At 39.1% G+C, this 17,128-nt stretch overlaps 1 protein-coding gene across 2 annotated transcripts in view; it reads left to right on the forward strand.

Annotated features, from left to right (window-relative positions):
- Nucleotides 1-692: 692 nt before the first annotated feature.
- The window catches only part of ADCY8 (adenylate cyclase 8), a 204,927-nt gene continuing 188,491 nt past the window's right edge, over nt 693-17,128 (forward strand). For both annotated transcript variants that reach the window (XM_075211702.1, XM_075211704.1), the window contains exon 1: nt 693-2,610. In XM_075211702.1, the coding sequence (XP_075067803.1) occupies nt 1,690-2,610 (921 nt within the window). In that variant the 5' untranslated portion in view covers nt 693-1,689. The remainder of the gene's footprint in view (nt 2,611-17,128) is intronic.

Raw genomic sequence — 17,128 nt, forward strand, 5'->3', positions numbered from 1 at the left:
TAGACATACAGTATACATACAGTGATATATAGACATACAGTGATATATAGACATACAGTATACATACAGTGATATACATACAGTATACATACAGTGATATATAGACATACAGTGATATATAGACATACAGTATACATACAGTGATATATAGACATACAGTGATATATACAGTGATATATACAGTGATATATAGACATACAGTGATATATACAGTGATATATAGACATACAGTGATATATAGACATACAGTATACATACAGTGATATATAGACATACAGTGATATATAGACATACAGTATATATACAGTGATATATAGACATACAGTGATATATAGACATACAGTGATATATACAGTGATATATACAGTGATATATAGACATACAGTGATATATACAGTGATATATAGACATACAGTGATATATAGACATACAGTATACATACAGTGATATATAGACATACAGTGATATATAGACATACACTATACATACAGTGATATATAGACATACAGTGATATATAGACATACAGTATATATACAGTGATATATAGACATACAGTGATATACAGACATACAGTGATATATAAGATATGTGTAGTGTGTGACATGCCTGGGGAGGTAAGAGAATGGAGCCTGACGTCACTGTGGGTCAGCTGACTGCCAGGCCCCGCCCCTCCAGCAGGTCTGTACTCCTGTAATCCCCTCTATACTGGGCTGTGAGCTCCCATCTCTATACCGGGCTGGATGCGCTGACGCCTGCGCTCCCCCTTCTCCTCCCCGGCAGCCGAGGACCGCGCTCCCGCAGGCAGCAGCCCGCACTGGGGATGAAGTCTGCTCAGAAATCGCTGCAGGTTCTCACTCGGACGGATTAAAGTAATCCCGGCAGAGGGGTGAAGTTGATCTCTGCAGCAGATCAGATGCTCTGGCTGAGGCTTCCCCTGGAGGTCAGCAGCACCTTGTATTGGAGAGTTTAATGCTGACAGCAGGATGGAAGTAACGCGATCCCGCTGATGTCTCCAGTGTCCTGTAATGGATTGCACTTCTGTACATAGAGCAGTGACCTCAAGCATCTGACAAGTAACACAATTTATTCCCCACCAGTGTCCTCTGCCTCAACTTTCCACAAATTGGCATGCACAAACATAGGGATTTATCCCAATTCTCTCACTTGCCTCTACACCCCCGCTCCTACTACTTCCTAATGACCTTAGCAAAGACCTTGATGATTTTTGCTGTAGATAAGGTGCATGCAATGTCCTGTAAACCAAGGTCAATATAATCATTATAACATAAACTGCTATTAAGCAACCTGTGTCCTATAGATCCATATGATGTGCATGCTCCTCAGTCTTGTCATGCTGGTGCCTCGGCAGAAAAGATGTCAATATCGATGCTGGACCATCATTGTTTGATTCCAAGACTGATCCCAGTTTTTTTGAAGATCTGATGTTGCTTTGCAAATTAAATCCGGCTATAAGATTAACCTTTAGGAGGTTTCAGACCACGATTTATAACGATGAAGGGACTTAGTGCCTGTTTCTGCTATGTCAGTCGAGGCATTAAACTTACTCTTTAATGTGAAGGACATTATACCGGGATTATGGACATCAATGCAGCATGTCACATAGAATTGCAAAATAAACACCCAATAGAATCACCAGCCAAATAGCTTGGCTAGTAACATGACCACAGATGTATTTCAGTAAACTTCAAAGGAGAAAACAACAAGAGCTGTATAGATCTACCATGGAACTATCTGAGGTGAGGTGCTCTAGTGCCACAGATGAACTGTACACCATCAACAGGACTCCTACCATCAACAGCAACACAAGACCCAAAAGACTACTTTGGCAGACCGCAGTGAGGCATATAACTGAGCAGAGATTTATTAATGAACAAAGCAGCGCTAAAACCATCTCTTCCGATGACTCCTATTCAACCAATGCCAATAGGCAATTCGGCAAGATATCCAGTGGGGATAGACACAACAATGGGGGGACCAAAGTCTTCCCAGAGAGAACCAGCAGCGACCTGGGCTTCCTTCACTTAGACTGCGCCCCCAGTAATTCGGATTTCTTCTTGAACTGGGGCTACACCTATAGAGGGGTAATATTCCCAACCTTAAAAAACTCTTTCAAGTCTAGAGACTTAGAAAGGCTCTATCAGCGCTATTTTCTGGGTCAACGCCGCAAGTCAGAAGTGGTGATGAACATCCTGGACGTGTTGACCAAGCTCACCTTACTGATCCTCCATCTCACGTTGGCCTCTGCCCCCATGGACCCCATCAAAGGCATCTTGTTGGGCTTTTTCACTGGAATCGAGGTGGTGATTTGTGCCTTAGTAGTTGTCAGGAAGGACACAACATCTTATACATATCTACAGTTCAGTGGGGTTGTGACATGGCTAGCAATGGCCACCCAAATCCTGGCAGCTGGTCTAGGATATGGCCTTTTAGGGGACGGCATTGGCTATGTACTCTTCACTCTTTTTGCTACCTACAGCATGCTTCCATTACCCCTTACCTGGGCTATATTGGCTGGATTGGTAACCTCCCTTCTACAGATCGTGATGCAGTTGGTAATCCCCAGGCTTGCAGTAGCTTCCATCAATCAGGTACCTTGAGTGTGTGTTTGTGGTTGTTTGAAACGTTTCCCCCAAGCGTCTATCTACATACAGTGGATCCTATTGTTATTGAATCCTAGACATCTGAACAGTCAATGATTTCTGCCTTCACACTCTAAGCATGGTGAGAACAGCGGTTGTAGATCGCTCTTTGTTGACAGGTGATAAGCAATAATTCCACCAGCAATCCTAAATAATCTCAGTATTTTGTTTTATACAATGGTAAAGGGTCTTGTCCTTCAGTAGGTGGATGGATGTATATATAGATCCACCATTCCAAGTACATTGTTTCTAAATTCCCTTCTGTCTTCCATGTGCGAAAATTCCATTACATTTTCTACTTAGAACCCATCACTTTTTTTTTACCTTAAAGCCATTTGATGTGATTTCTTAACAGAGCAGACTTTACACATCAGCAATGCTCTTGTTAAACATCCAAGCGTGTGTTTAATGAATCACAGTTTATTATTATATACACTGAACCTCTACCTCAGCTTACCCTTTAAAATACTTATTGCAATCGTCTTCTATAGCTTAACAAGTTACCTTAGGAAAATAAAATGACAGTTTGTAAAGGTTTTACTATTTGGGGTGGGGGATGCATGTTGTAAAATAGGAAATGTTTATTTCACACGATAAAAAAATTGCTTGCCATGGGTGAACTAAGCCTCAGTAGTGAATTGATGCAAACATGCAATTGCAATCATCGACTTGATCATCGATTGGAACAAATGCACGGGTCCATGTAAGTGAGAGCTGGTTCATCTCACCTATCCGGGCAGGGCTGTTACCTTAGCCATTGTAATAGGCAATAATTGACATTCAATAAGAATACTGACAATCTCCTTGAGTGCACAGCTCGAATTCAGCAACACACTTGTCTTTTGGTCAATTAATAGATCTCTCAAACTGCTCTCGTGTTTGAATTATATATTACAGCGAGAGGTTGTCTGTGCCAGATTAATGGGAGCTCTCCAGTGTGTTGGGTCCTGAATGTTCAGATTGTTTTAGAACGATTATAATAATAATAATAATAATGATCTATTTGGCTCCCTCTACTGGTTAATATTACTCACAAATACTACACATTTTCTAATTCAGTGTACAATAAATCAAATCCCCCCCATGTAGTGTATGCTTTGTATAACCTCACACTCTTAGCCATTAATGAGATTAGGTCACGTTTGAAGTATTACTACAAGTGCTACACATGAATGGTTTGATATATAAACACTCCATTAATAAAAAGCTATACTGGGTATGATTAAAAGCTTTTCTCTGGGAAATCACATCCTAAGCACATATGCAGATAATCTGTGGCATAATTACACGGCAGTGCCCTTCTGGTGAATGTAGGTTTTAATGACAAAGGATTTTCACGTAGGGCTGTCAAGGAAAAAGCTATAATTGACACCTTACATTGCTTACACCTTTTAAACATTTAAATTGGGTAGTTACACCACATACAGTAGAAAAATTCCTTTGCCATAGACCTGTTCTGAATTAATGATACATAACTCATAGGTTGAAAAGCACATTGATATGAGCAAGCTTTCCAGGAATTGTTTAGCTGATAGTTATAATATTTTATTCTTTATTTTTTGTGAATCAACTAAACAAACCTTTAACATTGGCGATGTGTGTGTTATAATTGCGCCTGCTGATGTCATTTTCTTCTCTAAACCATAATTTCCTATTCCTCATTATAATGTCACCATCAAATAGTATGACTAGGTTTGCTCATTCCTAGTTTTAGATCATTATATTGCACGGCAAGGTGATTAAAATTTGTAGAGTATGTATCATACACTACACTATCATTAGATGTTGGTTCCATTCATGTGACTCTCATTGTCAGAGAATGCTTTGGATCGCCGTCATATTTTCTGAACTGTCCAATGGTCCCTGAAAATTACGAGCTTTGCGTGGGTTTCCTCTGGGTGCTCCGGTTTCCTCCCACACTCCAAAAACATACTGGTTGTTTAATTGGGTGCTATCAAAATTGACCCTAGTCTCTCTCTCTCTCTCTGTGTGTGTGTATGTGTTAGGGGATTTAGACTGTACGCTCCAATGGGGCAGGGACTGATGTGAATGAGTTCTCTGTACAGCGCTGTGGAATCAGTGGCGCTATATAAATAAATGGTGGTGTTGGTGATGATGATGATTATATTATGCATATTAAAAGTATCCTTACAGTTCTACAATCTGCATAAAAGCATATTATATCCTTATAATTATTATATCCTTATAATTTACAATAGAGAGTGCGTTATCCCATATATAATTACTGACAATAAAAAAAAATCATACCAAAAAGCTTGTTGATAGTACCTGAAAGTTCTGAATATTTTAAATATAATATTTTTCTTAAATTGTGATATTTTTTTTTACATCCAAAAGCTTTGCAGCATGTACACATTTTATATTTGTAGCTGAGAATTCTTTTTTTTCAACCCCTGTGTTAACATTATTGTATTTCAACCATGAATTTATAAAATCAGTCCCCACATTGTGCCCAAAAATAACACATTCATTTTGCTTATGGTTAAAGGTCACCTGAGGTGAGATTCATATTGAGGAAGTCTTTGGAATGTGTAATAAAGTCCAGTTATCCATCATGACATCATACAAGACACATATAATCATCATCAGCTATTTATATAGCGCTACTAATTCCGCAGCGCTGTACAGAGAACTCACTCACATCAGTCCCTGTCCCATTGGGGCTTACAGTCTAAATTCGTTAACACACAGAGAGACTAAGGTCAATTTAATAGCAGCCAATTAACCTACTAGTATGTTTTTGGAGTGTGGGAGGAAACTGGAGCACCTGGAGGAAATCCACGCAAACAGAGGGAGAACATACAAACTCCACACAGATAAGGCCATGGTCAGGAATCAATCTCAGGACCCCAGTGCTGTGAAGCAGAAGTGCTAACCACTGAGCCACCGTGCTGCCCTAGATATACACATATATAAAGATGTGTTTGATATATTCTGTCTATCTAGTGAAAAATAACTTCATGTCATTTTATGAACGAGAGAGAACTTTGGCTTGAATGAAATTCTTGGTTCGATATCTGCTCTCAATGATAGAAAACACAGAAATACTTTATTACATTGTTAATGAAACTGCTTGCAATAGGGGCATATTTAATGGTGAACGGTGTGTTTTGCTCATGGTGTGAGTGAAACATTGGAGACTCGAGTTATAATGTCATACTATCAATCAATGATCATTTTTCTTTGCATGCTAGTTTTAAAGGCTTATATTGGCTCCTTTCCATGTGTATAAAATATTCAGTGGCTTAAAAGTGCCATTAGCACCATTTATCACTCTAATTCCAGCCTTAAATTGTCATTTCCTCTCCTTGCAGACTTTTAACATTTCCAATTCACTTACTTAGAGTCATGTGACTAGGACCAAGGAACAGTATATATAAGCTTTACATTGTGTTTTTATTTGTGTGTGTCTATCAGATATTATTTTTGCAAAATGCAGAGTTGTTTTTCTCTTTTCAACAGCTGAGTACCCTGCTAACTAGGGCATACATAATATTTACAATTTGATGACTGATTGTATTCTGAAAACACATCAAAATGAACAACACAAGGCTCAAAACTGTCATTTATATGTTTTTTTCTACTTGCAATAAAACACATTCTTTATGAAAGAAATATTCAAGCAATGTTGCTTGTAATGAATGAGATGTGACATTGTACTGCTGAGAAAGCAAGTTGTGTAGTAAATCCATTCATTATGTGCTATTAAGACACAATGATGTTCTGTGCAGTCAATCAGCAACTCTCTCATAAAGAATAAGGCAGGTGAAGGTGTAGTGGTGTAGAGTGTGTATTGTAAATTCGGATTCTTGAGCATTTTCAGCTGAATTATTAAATTTAGCTTTGTAGAATTGCAGCAGGAGCAAGCGTTGGGATAATTTAGCTCTTTTTTTTTTTTTTTTTTTTTTAAAAACAACACAAAAAAAAACACTGCCCACCCACACTGACACATTCCTGACCCACACATACATTTAAGGGATATTTATAGGATATCTCTCAGCCAACAAGAACTGAAGCTGGGAATGTGCAGTAAGATAATTACAAGGGTATAATTCATTCAGTCCTATATAATAAGTCTCTCATTAGAAAATCTGTGATTAAAAACACACAATGCCAAAGATCACATTTTTTAGCTAAAAAGAAAACAAAAAAACAATGAACATCATCCAAATGGCATTTTCTTTCAATAAATCAAGAGAACTTTAAATAATATTAACTGTTTAATTCTAGCATTATATAACTATTGTGCCCTACATACAATTATGGGAAGTAAATTTAACTTGTAACTGCTGCTACTCTTTTCAGGGTCCTGTTAAGACGGAATTAATAATATTAAATATTCCATTTTATTAATAGAGATAGATAGCCAATATTATTAACCAGTAATTGTTCTTATTTGGAACACATACTTAGAATAAACTTTATATTTTACATATTTTATAACTATGAGGTTTTAATCAAAATGTTATTAAATGTAGCCTTTATTGTTTGTGTTAAAACTATTGGCAACTAAATTTCTTTAAATGTTTTTACTTGTAGGTCTGACCTTCAAAATAGTTTAGTTACAAACAGCAAACTATATTTTATATTTTGTTTTTATTTCACATGCCATACATACGTCATACTAGTAGAAAAAGATAAAAACATATACTGTATTATAGCTATACAAACAGGAAATGCAAATTTTCTATGGATTTGAAAATAAATTAATCAATCATCAAGGTAATCATGGTTAACCTATATTTTCTTTATGTGAATTGTTAAATAGCGCCCTCCTTTTTTTATTTGAAAACAGATATATTTAGATATAGGCAAAATCACACTTTTTTATTTTCATTAATCTATTATGTTAGCTACAACTTAATTAAATTAAATTACACTTCATAATTAGTCATTTAAATCGAGGTCTGCTATTGGTGTCATGGGATTGTCAAATTGCTATTAAGCAACTTCAGTCTCTGTTGTGTATATTTATTAAACTATTTCATTACTTCATATGTAATATACACTTATTTCAGCTGTTTCAATGAAGATCCTATAATGATATCTACACATATGTTTAAAATATTAAAATGTGCTTTTTAAACCGTGACTTGAGGACCTGTAAATGCTTTAATGTAGTGTAACATCTGCACAGTACTAAAATTAATCTTTCCCTTAGGAGATTGCACTGTTAAAAGAAAAACAACATGATTACTTTCAAAAAAGAACATGTTGCAATCCCCTAAAGATTTATTACAGTATTCTATAAAATGCAGAGGTTACATTTAAGTCACTATGTTTCAGTTTCAAATTAGTTCTAAACATGGTAGAAAACTAAGAATAAACATTATATACATTCGTGTGTGTTTGTGTATATTATACAAGTTATGTGAATATATGTAGAGAATTCTGTAAATAATATATGTTTTGATGTTATCACTTCATAGTTCATTAAGCAAACCTATTCATTCTAAGGAATAATGCACCCACTATAGTAAGTTATTATTGATATTGGAAGTCACCTTGAATGTATGTGACTTATATAAAATGTGGTCACAGAACTCCCCAGTGACTTCTAGCATACATATCATTTACAGGAGAGTGTGTATTATTATTATTATTATTTTTTTTTTATTTTTTTTTATAAAGCACCAATGTAGTATTCAGCACTGTACATTGAGGGGAATGTGATATAAACGAATAGCATAAAATGACATCAAACTTAAGGTAAAGATGACCCCGTCCAATCTAAGAGGTGGGGGAAACACTTGCTATGTAAGGTAGCGAATTGTAACTATTGGTTGGCATACATATCCATGGATACAGCCACTGTGCTAGTTCCTGGCTCCAGACAGTCGGTAGTTACAGGTACTGTGCTAGTTCCTGGCTCCAGACAGTCAGTAGTTACAGATACTGTGCTAGTTCCTGGCTCCAGGCAGTCGGTAGTTACAGGTACTTTGCTAGTTCCTGACTCCAGGCAGTCGGTAGTTACAAGTACTGTGCTAGTTCCTGACTCCAGGTAGTCGGTAGTTACAGGTACTGTGCTAGTTCCTAGCTCCAGGTAGTCGATAGTTACAAGTACTGTGCTAGTTCCTGACTCCAGGCAGTCGGTAGTTACAAGTACTGTGCCAGTTCCTAGATCCAGGCAGTTGGTAGTTACAAGTACTGTGCTAGTTCCTGACTCCAGGCAGTCGGTAGCAGGGCCGGATTTACCGCTAGGCAACCTAGGCACCTGCCTAGGGCCTAGCGGCTCTAGGGGGGCACAGCTTGGGGGGACAGGAGCAATTAAAAAAAAAAATGTCGGCCCCTCCCCTGAGTCGCGCGGGGGGGGGGGGGGGGTGCCGCGAATCGGGTCCCGGCAGCCTCTTCTCCTCTCAGTGTCTCAGTGATAGAGAGAGGAGGAGAGACTGCCGGGACCCGATGAGCGATCACGTGACTTTTTTTTTGTTTTAAAATCTGGACTGACCGAGGAGGAGCAGCGCGCCGGAGAAGAAGGGCAATAGAAAGGTAAGTAAAACAACGGAGTAACAGAGGTGGTGATGGTGAAGGGGCACAGAAGTGGTGATGGTGATGGGCACAGAGGTGGTGATGGACACAGAGGTGGTGATGGTGAAGGGCACAGAGATGGTGATTGGCACAGAAGTGGTGATGGTGATTGGCACAGAAGTGGTGATGGTGAAGGGCACAGAGGTGGTGATGGTGAAGGGCACAGAGGTGGTGTTGGTGAAGGGCACAGAGATGGTGATTGGCACAAAAGTGGTGATGTGATTGGCACAGAATTGGTGATGGTGAAGGGCACAGGGGTGGTGATGGTGAAGGGCACAGAGGTGGTGATGGTGATTGGCACAGAGGTGGTGATGGTGATGGGCACAGAGGTGATGGTGAAAGGGCACATGTGATTTTGTGAAGGGGCAAAAGTGACAATGAAGGGGCACAGTGTGATGATAGAGGGACAAAAGTGACAAGAGCACATACTTGGATTTATGCGTATTATTTTTGCAAACAGCTTAAGTATTTCTGCCCTGACTTCAATATTTATTAAGTTGTTTTGACCCAACTACTTAAAAAAACGGGACTGCTTGGTAATTATTTAGGGGTGCCTTTTTCTGCAGCAGGGTGGCCTTGCTCTTTTCACATGTTAGGTACGCCCCCAAAGATGCAAGCCACGCCCTCACCTCCTTTGGCGGCGTGCCGCCGCTGCGCGGCGGCACATGCTTTCATTTCTACTTAACTATACGGGTATATGGTAGGCATGCGACGGCACATGCTTTCATATCTACTTACCTATAGGGGTATATGGTAGGCATGCGGCGGCACATGCTTTCACTTCTACGTAACTATAGGGGTATATGGTAGGCATGCGGCGGCACATGCTTTCACTTCTACGTAACTATAGGGGTATATGGTAGGCTGCAAAAATATAGTGCTATGGATTGTTTCAGGGAGGGGGCCCCAAAACAGTATCCTGCCTAGGGCCCTATGTGGTCTAAATCCGGCTCTGGTCGGTAGTTACTGTACTAGTTCCTAGATCCAGGCAGTCGGTAGTTACAGGTACTGTGCTAGTTCCTAGCTCCAGGTAGTCGGTACTTACAAGTACTGTGCTAGTTCCTGACTCCAGGTAGTCGGTAGTTACAAGTACTGTGCTAGTTCCTAGATCCAGACAGTCGGTAGTTATAGTTACTGTACTAGTTCCTGACTCCAGGCAGTCGGTAGTTACAAGTACTGTGCTAGTTTCTGACTCCAGGCAGTCGGTAGTTACAGATACTGTGCTAGTTCCTGGCTCCAGACAGCTGGTTGTTACAGGTACTGTGCTAGTTCCTGACTCCAGGCAGTTGCTAGTTACAAGTACTGTGCTAGTTCCTAGATCCAGGCAGTCGGTAGTTACAGGTACTGTGCTAGTTCCTGGCTCCAGGTAGTCGGTACTTACAAGTACTGTGCTAGTTCCTGACTCCAGATAGTCGGTAGTTACAAGTACTGTGCTAGTTCCTAGATCCAGATAGTCAGTAGTTACAGGTACTGTGCTAATTCCTGACTCCAGGCAGTCGGTAGTTACAGGTACTGTGCTAGTTCCTGACTCCAGGCAGTTGGTACTTACAGGCACTGTGCTTGTTCCTGGCTCCAGGCAGTCAGTAGTTACAAGTACTGTGCTAGTTCCTGACTCCAGGCAGTCGGTAGTTACAGATACTGTGCTAGTTCCTGGCTCCAGACAGTTGGTTGTTACAGGTACTGTGCTAGTTCCTGACTCCAGGCAGTTGGTAGTTACAAGTACTGTGCTAGTTCCTAGATCCAGGCAGTCGGTAGTTACAGGTACTGTGCTAGTTCCTAGCTCCAGGTAGTCGGTACTTACAAGTACTGTGCTAGTTCCTGACTCCAGGTAGTCGGTAGTTACAAGTACTGTGCTAGTTCCTAGATCCAGATAGTCGGTAGTTACAGGTACTGTGCTAATTCCTGACTCCAGGCAGTCGGTAGTTACAGGTACTGTGCTAGTTCCTGACTCCAGGCAGTTGGTACTTACAGGCACTGTGCTTGTTCCTGGCTCCAGGCAGTCGGTAGTTACAAGTACTGTGCTAGTTCCTGACTCCAGGCAGTCAGTAGTTACAGATACTGTGCTAGTTCCTGGCTCCAGACAGTTGGTTGTTACAGGTACTGTGCTAGTTCCTGACTCCAGGCAGTTGCTAGTTACAAGTACTGTGCTAGTTCCTAGATCCAGGCAGTCGGTAGTTACAGGTACTGTGCTAGTTCCTAGCTCCAGGTAGTCGGTACTTACAAGTACTGTGCTAATTCCTGACTCCAGGTAGTCGGTAGTTACAAGTACTGTGCTAGTTCCTAGATCCAGACAGTCGGTAGTTACAGGTACTGTGCTAATTCCTGACTCCAGGCAGTCGGTAGTTACAGGTACTGTGCTAGTTCCTGACTCCAGGCAGTTGGTACTTACAGGCACTGTGCTTGTTCCTGGCTCCAGGCAGTTGGTAGTTACAGGTAATTTGCTAGATCCTGGCTCCAGGCAGTCGGTAGTTACAGGTACTGTGCTAGTTCCTAGATCCAGGCAGTCGGTAGTTACAGGTACTGTGCTAGTTTCTAGCTCCAGGTAGTCGGTACTTACAAGTACTGTGCTAGTTCCTGACTCCAGGTAGTCGGTAGTTACAAGTACTGTGCTAGTTCCTAGATCCAGACAGTCGGTAGTTACAAGTACTGTGCTAGTTCCTAGATCCAGACAGTCGGTAGTTACAGGTATTGTACTAGTTCCTGGCTCCAGGCAGTCAGTAGTTACAGGTACTGTGCTAGTTCCTGGCTCCAGGCAGTCGGTAGTTACAGGTAATTTGCTAGATCCTGGCTCCAGGCAGTCGATAGTTACAGGTACTGTGCTAGTTCCTGGCTCCAGGCAGTTGATATCCACAGGCAGTACACCAGTTCTTAGGGTTTGGTAACTACAGGTACAGTGCTAATCCCTGGCTCTGCGGAGTTGATTAAGACACACAGTAGTACTGTGCTACTTTCTGGCTCTGGGCAGTTGGTAATTGCAGGTGCATCACTAGTTCCTGAACTGGCCAGTTGATAATTGTAAGCATTATGCTAGTTCCTCGCTATGGGCAGTTGGTAATCACAGGTACAGTGCTACTTTCTTTCTCCAGGCAGTTTGTAATTGCAGGTACATCAGTAGTTCCTAAACTGGGTTGTTGGTTATTGCAAGGACAGCGCTTGTTCCTGGCTCTGGGCAGTTGATAATTGCAGGCCTAGTGGTACTTTCTGGCTCCAGCCACTTTGTAATTGCAGGTACAGCACTAGTTACTGGCTCCAGGCAGATGGTTATCCAATATTTATATATATGGAGAATAATATACTTGTAAATCATTTCTGATTAGAATGTTAGTGAGGTAGATCATTTATGAAGTTTGCTTATTTAGTATAAAAACAGTAATGTAAAAAAATATGAAAATCTAAAAAACCAACACAGTATCTTATGAAAGAACCATTATCGGATATTGCAACATATGTATTTCATTAAAATAATTTTGTCTACTTTTTGGGTCCATGATCTAGTTCTTCACCTTTGGCTGCCGTGTGTCTGTCACTGGTCGCTGTGTTCTTTTAATTTGTAAACTTTACATATTTATTTATAATAAAATGTGCTTTAATCTATACATATGACTCGCACATGTATCTTAACTAACATTCCATTAAGCTGTAGTCCAGGATAGATTGCTTAGACATTTTCTGTTTTGTATTTGTATAAAGGCTTAGTGGTGTAGCGCTATATCCCAGATAGAAATTGCAATTACTCTCACATTTCTTGGTTGCAAATATACTAACTCTTTAGAAGCCCACATGACCAATGGCTGGAAAATGAAGACGGACAGAAGGCTGGGGTGAAGCTAAGAATTGTATACATAGGAATTACTTATTGGACTAGCAACCCACACGCAAACTATACTCAATGACTTTTCTTAGGATCACAAAAATCCCATGAACTTCAATATATTTTTATAGGATTAAGGGGTATATATTTACTAAACTGCGAGTTTGAAAAAGTGGAGACGTTGACTATAGCAACCAATCAGATTCTAGCTGTCATTTTTTAGAATGCACTAAATAAATGAAATCTAAAATCTGATTGGTTGCTATAGGCAACAACTCCACTTTTCCAAACCCGCAGTTTAGTAAATCTAGCCCTTAGCCTCTTCCCTTTTAGCCTTTTGGTAAGCTATTTATAACATCAGACAATGTCTTCTTCTTTGTCTGCGTACAATGCCTTTTAATATGAATACCACTATTCGGATAAGATATATCTGAAGCCATCCTATCTGGCTCACATAGAGGCATCCTATTTTTATAGGCTACTTCTAGCAGAAGTGAGAGAGCATGTTACAGGGATGTAGGTAGCAAGTTTAAGGCAATGGTTTCGTTCTTGTACAGCATCAGAAGTTTTGCGTCAGAATTTTTTTGCTGAACAACTTGATTGGTCAATGTGTGAAGTAGTATGAACACAAATAACCTTGTCTAAAGCTTTGTACTTTGAAATAAATCAAACAGGTAAAGGTTTTTTTTGCATGAAATATGTATTTTTTAGGCTCTGACATCCATCCACCGTACGTACTCAACTCAAAGACCAAGGGCAAATTGGAAAGCTCAGGATTGTACCCATCCGACCCATTTCATCAAGTCATACATTAAAGATTGGCTTGGAGAAATCCATTGGTTTCCAACAATGGTGAATAGAAAATCAGAAATATGTATTAAGCTCTTCCCACGTTAACAGGTTATAGATGAGCGCTAACAAGAGAAATACACTATGAATGTTGTAGTAGCAAGTTACTCCTCATGGCTCATGCAGGCAATTATGTAAGCAGAAGGGAAAAAATAGCCTTTAGAAGGTTACATATAATTTTAATGAGTGTTGTTCTGAACAAAATGTATATGCAAATTAGTGGAAATAAATGTTCTTGCTCTGTTCTGACTATTTTTGGAGGAAGCATGCAGTGGTGCTCTCATAGATAAATTAGAAAATGTATATGCTTTATTTTTAATTAAATTTAAATATTTCCAACAAATGATGATGAAAATGCAAATAGACCTTTTCAATGTTCCTCTAGTTTCAGAGGTCTGTCTTCTTCTTTCTGCATCTTTTTTATTCTTCTTTGTCCTTCATCTTTCTTCATCTTCTTCCTTCTTCGTCTTTCTCCCTTGTCCTTTCCCTTCTCCTCTTCTTCTTCTTCCTCCCTTGTCCTTTCCCTTCTCCTCTTCTTCTTCCTTTTTTTCCTTCCTCTTACTTTGTCTCCCTTTTACTTCCATCTTCTTCCTTCATTCTTCTTCATTCCTCTTCTCTCTCCTTTCTTCTTCTTCCTTCCTCTTCCCTCTGCTTCTTTCCTCTTCCTTTCCTTCCTTCTTCTTTCTTCTTCCTTCTTCTTTCTTCCTCTTTCTCCTTCTTCCTTCTTCTTATAAATCACAAAAGAGTTGCCTTATCAACAACCTCGATTACCTAATCTTAGCAATTAACTATATTCAAAACAAGATGACACCTGAAGATCAGGAAAGAAAGGATGACACCTGAAAATGCAAGAGCGATATATTCCTCCGAGCCATCATTGTCAGTAACTGAAAATATATATTGGCAGGAAGCTTTTAAATGACCATCATACTGTTTGACAAGTAGATATTTTTAAGCAGGCCTCTTTTAGTCAGAATAGGGATGTGTAATGCAATTTGCCAAAGGAAAACTCAACATAGCTCTGTTCCTTGCCATTTTTACAGCGAAATTAACCATAAACTTTGTGAAAATAATAGCTCAGCCAGTTTTTGTCTAGCGACATTGAAGAAGGAGAGAAGAGGCATACTGCAGAGTACATCAGTAGTAAACCAGGTGACTTCCCAGAGAAGACTTTGAGTGATAATATATTTGCTTTGCTACCTAACAATACACGGAATATGAAAACAGAATGGGAGATCATAATGGATGAATATCCACACACCCATAGAATGTGCATTCTAGTGGCTAAACCTGTTTCTTAATGACATCATGAAGTTGGACAATCTGCAAAAGATCTATAGAAAACCAAAATAAATGAGTAAACCTATAAAAGATAATCATATTGTATCTTCAAGAAGCAGCAGAAAGAAAATAAAAAAAATACAAAGCATAAAACAGATCTCACTCTGTAGTTAACTTGGTTGTTTGACTGATAAGTCAACCAACCTAGTTGACTGACAAGTTGATAAGTTGACTGAAAAAAAAACCAGGAAAGCTCTTCAAGAAACAGTAATAATTGAGGTTCCTAAAGTAGTTGACGAAAATATCATCTGAGTCCAACTGCGGAACACGCTGAAGATTCTAAAGTCAATTTATTCAGCAATCTGTGCATCTGAATCAGACAGTGCACTTCTGTCAGACATGTATCCCAGATACAATAAGCTGTCGTAGATTCTAAGTGCACCTCCACAAGAACAGATAGAGGAAAAGTAAAATACTTTTTTAAGAGACTAATAGAATTTTGTTGCGAATCAATTGGTGTTGCTGCAAATATTCTGGATCCAACAGTCAAAGAAAGCTTGTGAGCAGGACCCTCTTACCTCTTTGCTTGTTAACACCCAGTCTTGTTTTATTACTATGTTTGTTTCAGTTGGAAAGCTCTCTGGCATGCAATATATAAATAAATGCTAATAATCATATTGATGATATATAAAAAAAATGGTGATGATGATGATGATATCAATGTTATTGCATACAGAACCTTCAGCTCTTTGGTGCAGAAATGCATTATTGGAGGCAAATCATTCCTGCAACATTGTGGCAAGGCCTTTGTACGATGCAGCTTCTGACGCCTCTTGCTTTTTCCAGTTGGACATACCTACCCCAATTTAAGAAATAGGGGTAAATATATCAAACTTTCTAAAATAGGAAAAGTGGAGATGTTGTCCATATCAGCCAATTAGATTCTAGCTATTATTTTCTGGAATGCATGAGATAGATGATAGCTAGTATCTGATTGGTTGCCTTGGGCAATACCTCCGCTTTTCCTTTTAAGAAAGGTTTGATGAATATACCCCATAGACTGAGAAAGCAAAGATTGTGAAAATAAAGAATCGGAGATTGAGAAACTGCTGGTGGTGATAGGTCAGAAGAGGAGAGTGATGACACAAAGTTTCATGATGTGGCAATGATTTTTAAGTCATTTTTCTACAATTTTTTATGGGTTACATAATAACTTCAGTCATTTAAAGATCCGTTAGTAACAAAAACAGTTAAAAAAAAAATATATATATATTTTTCCATCCAACTCCCCCCCCCCCCCACCTTAATATATCCAGAAATTTCATATAACTCGTTAGAGGTCTTTTCATCAAAGATAAACATAGAAATGCTATCAGAGACAGTTAATAAAATATGTATGAATTGACTATGTAGTTATTTATTTCCTATTATTCGTATACATATGAGCATAGCAACAGTATTACCTAAAGTAAAATTATACTGGTTTCATGTACAGTAGCTTCACCACTGCAAACAGTTCCGTTTTTTTGTGGACAATCCCTGTTTTCTGGAAAATGTGTTGTGGCCCAGTGATTTCTTAGCATGACTGATTGTAATGGGGATGTGTCTGCTTGGATTGAGAGCATAGTGTGGGGAAGATTGGGAAATGCTTTATAGTGTCCCTATTTTAAAATTGGGAGTCTTGAGATCTCTATAGCACCTATAAATGAAGTGTACTTGAAGTTTACATTATTTTGTTCCTAATTCCATGTATAAAACCATTTACATATCATGCTTGCTGTTCATTCCACAACGGGTAGGTTTTTAAAAGAAATACTTTTGCTTGGCTGCCATCATTTCCACCCAGACAGAATTAATTTTGAGACATTAACGTAGGATGATGGGAACATTTTAATCTGAAAAAACACATTAGGAAGGACATTTGTTGAAGAAATGTAGCTACGTAACTACAAAAACATTGCAGCAGGAACGAAAACC

This window comes from Mixophyes fleayi, chromosome 5 (genome assembly GCF_038048845.1).
Source record: "Mixophyes fleayi isolate aMixFle1 chromosome 5, aMixFle1.hap1, whole genome shotgun sequence".
Classification (NCBI taxonomy): domain Eukaryota; kingdom Metazoa; phylum Chordata; class Amphibia; order Anura; family Limnodynastidae; genus Mixophyes; species Mixophyes fleayi.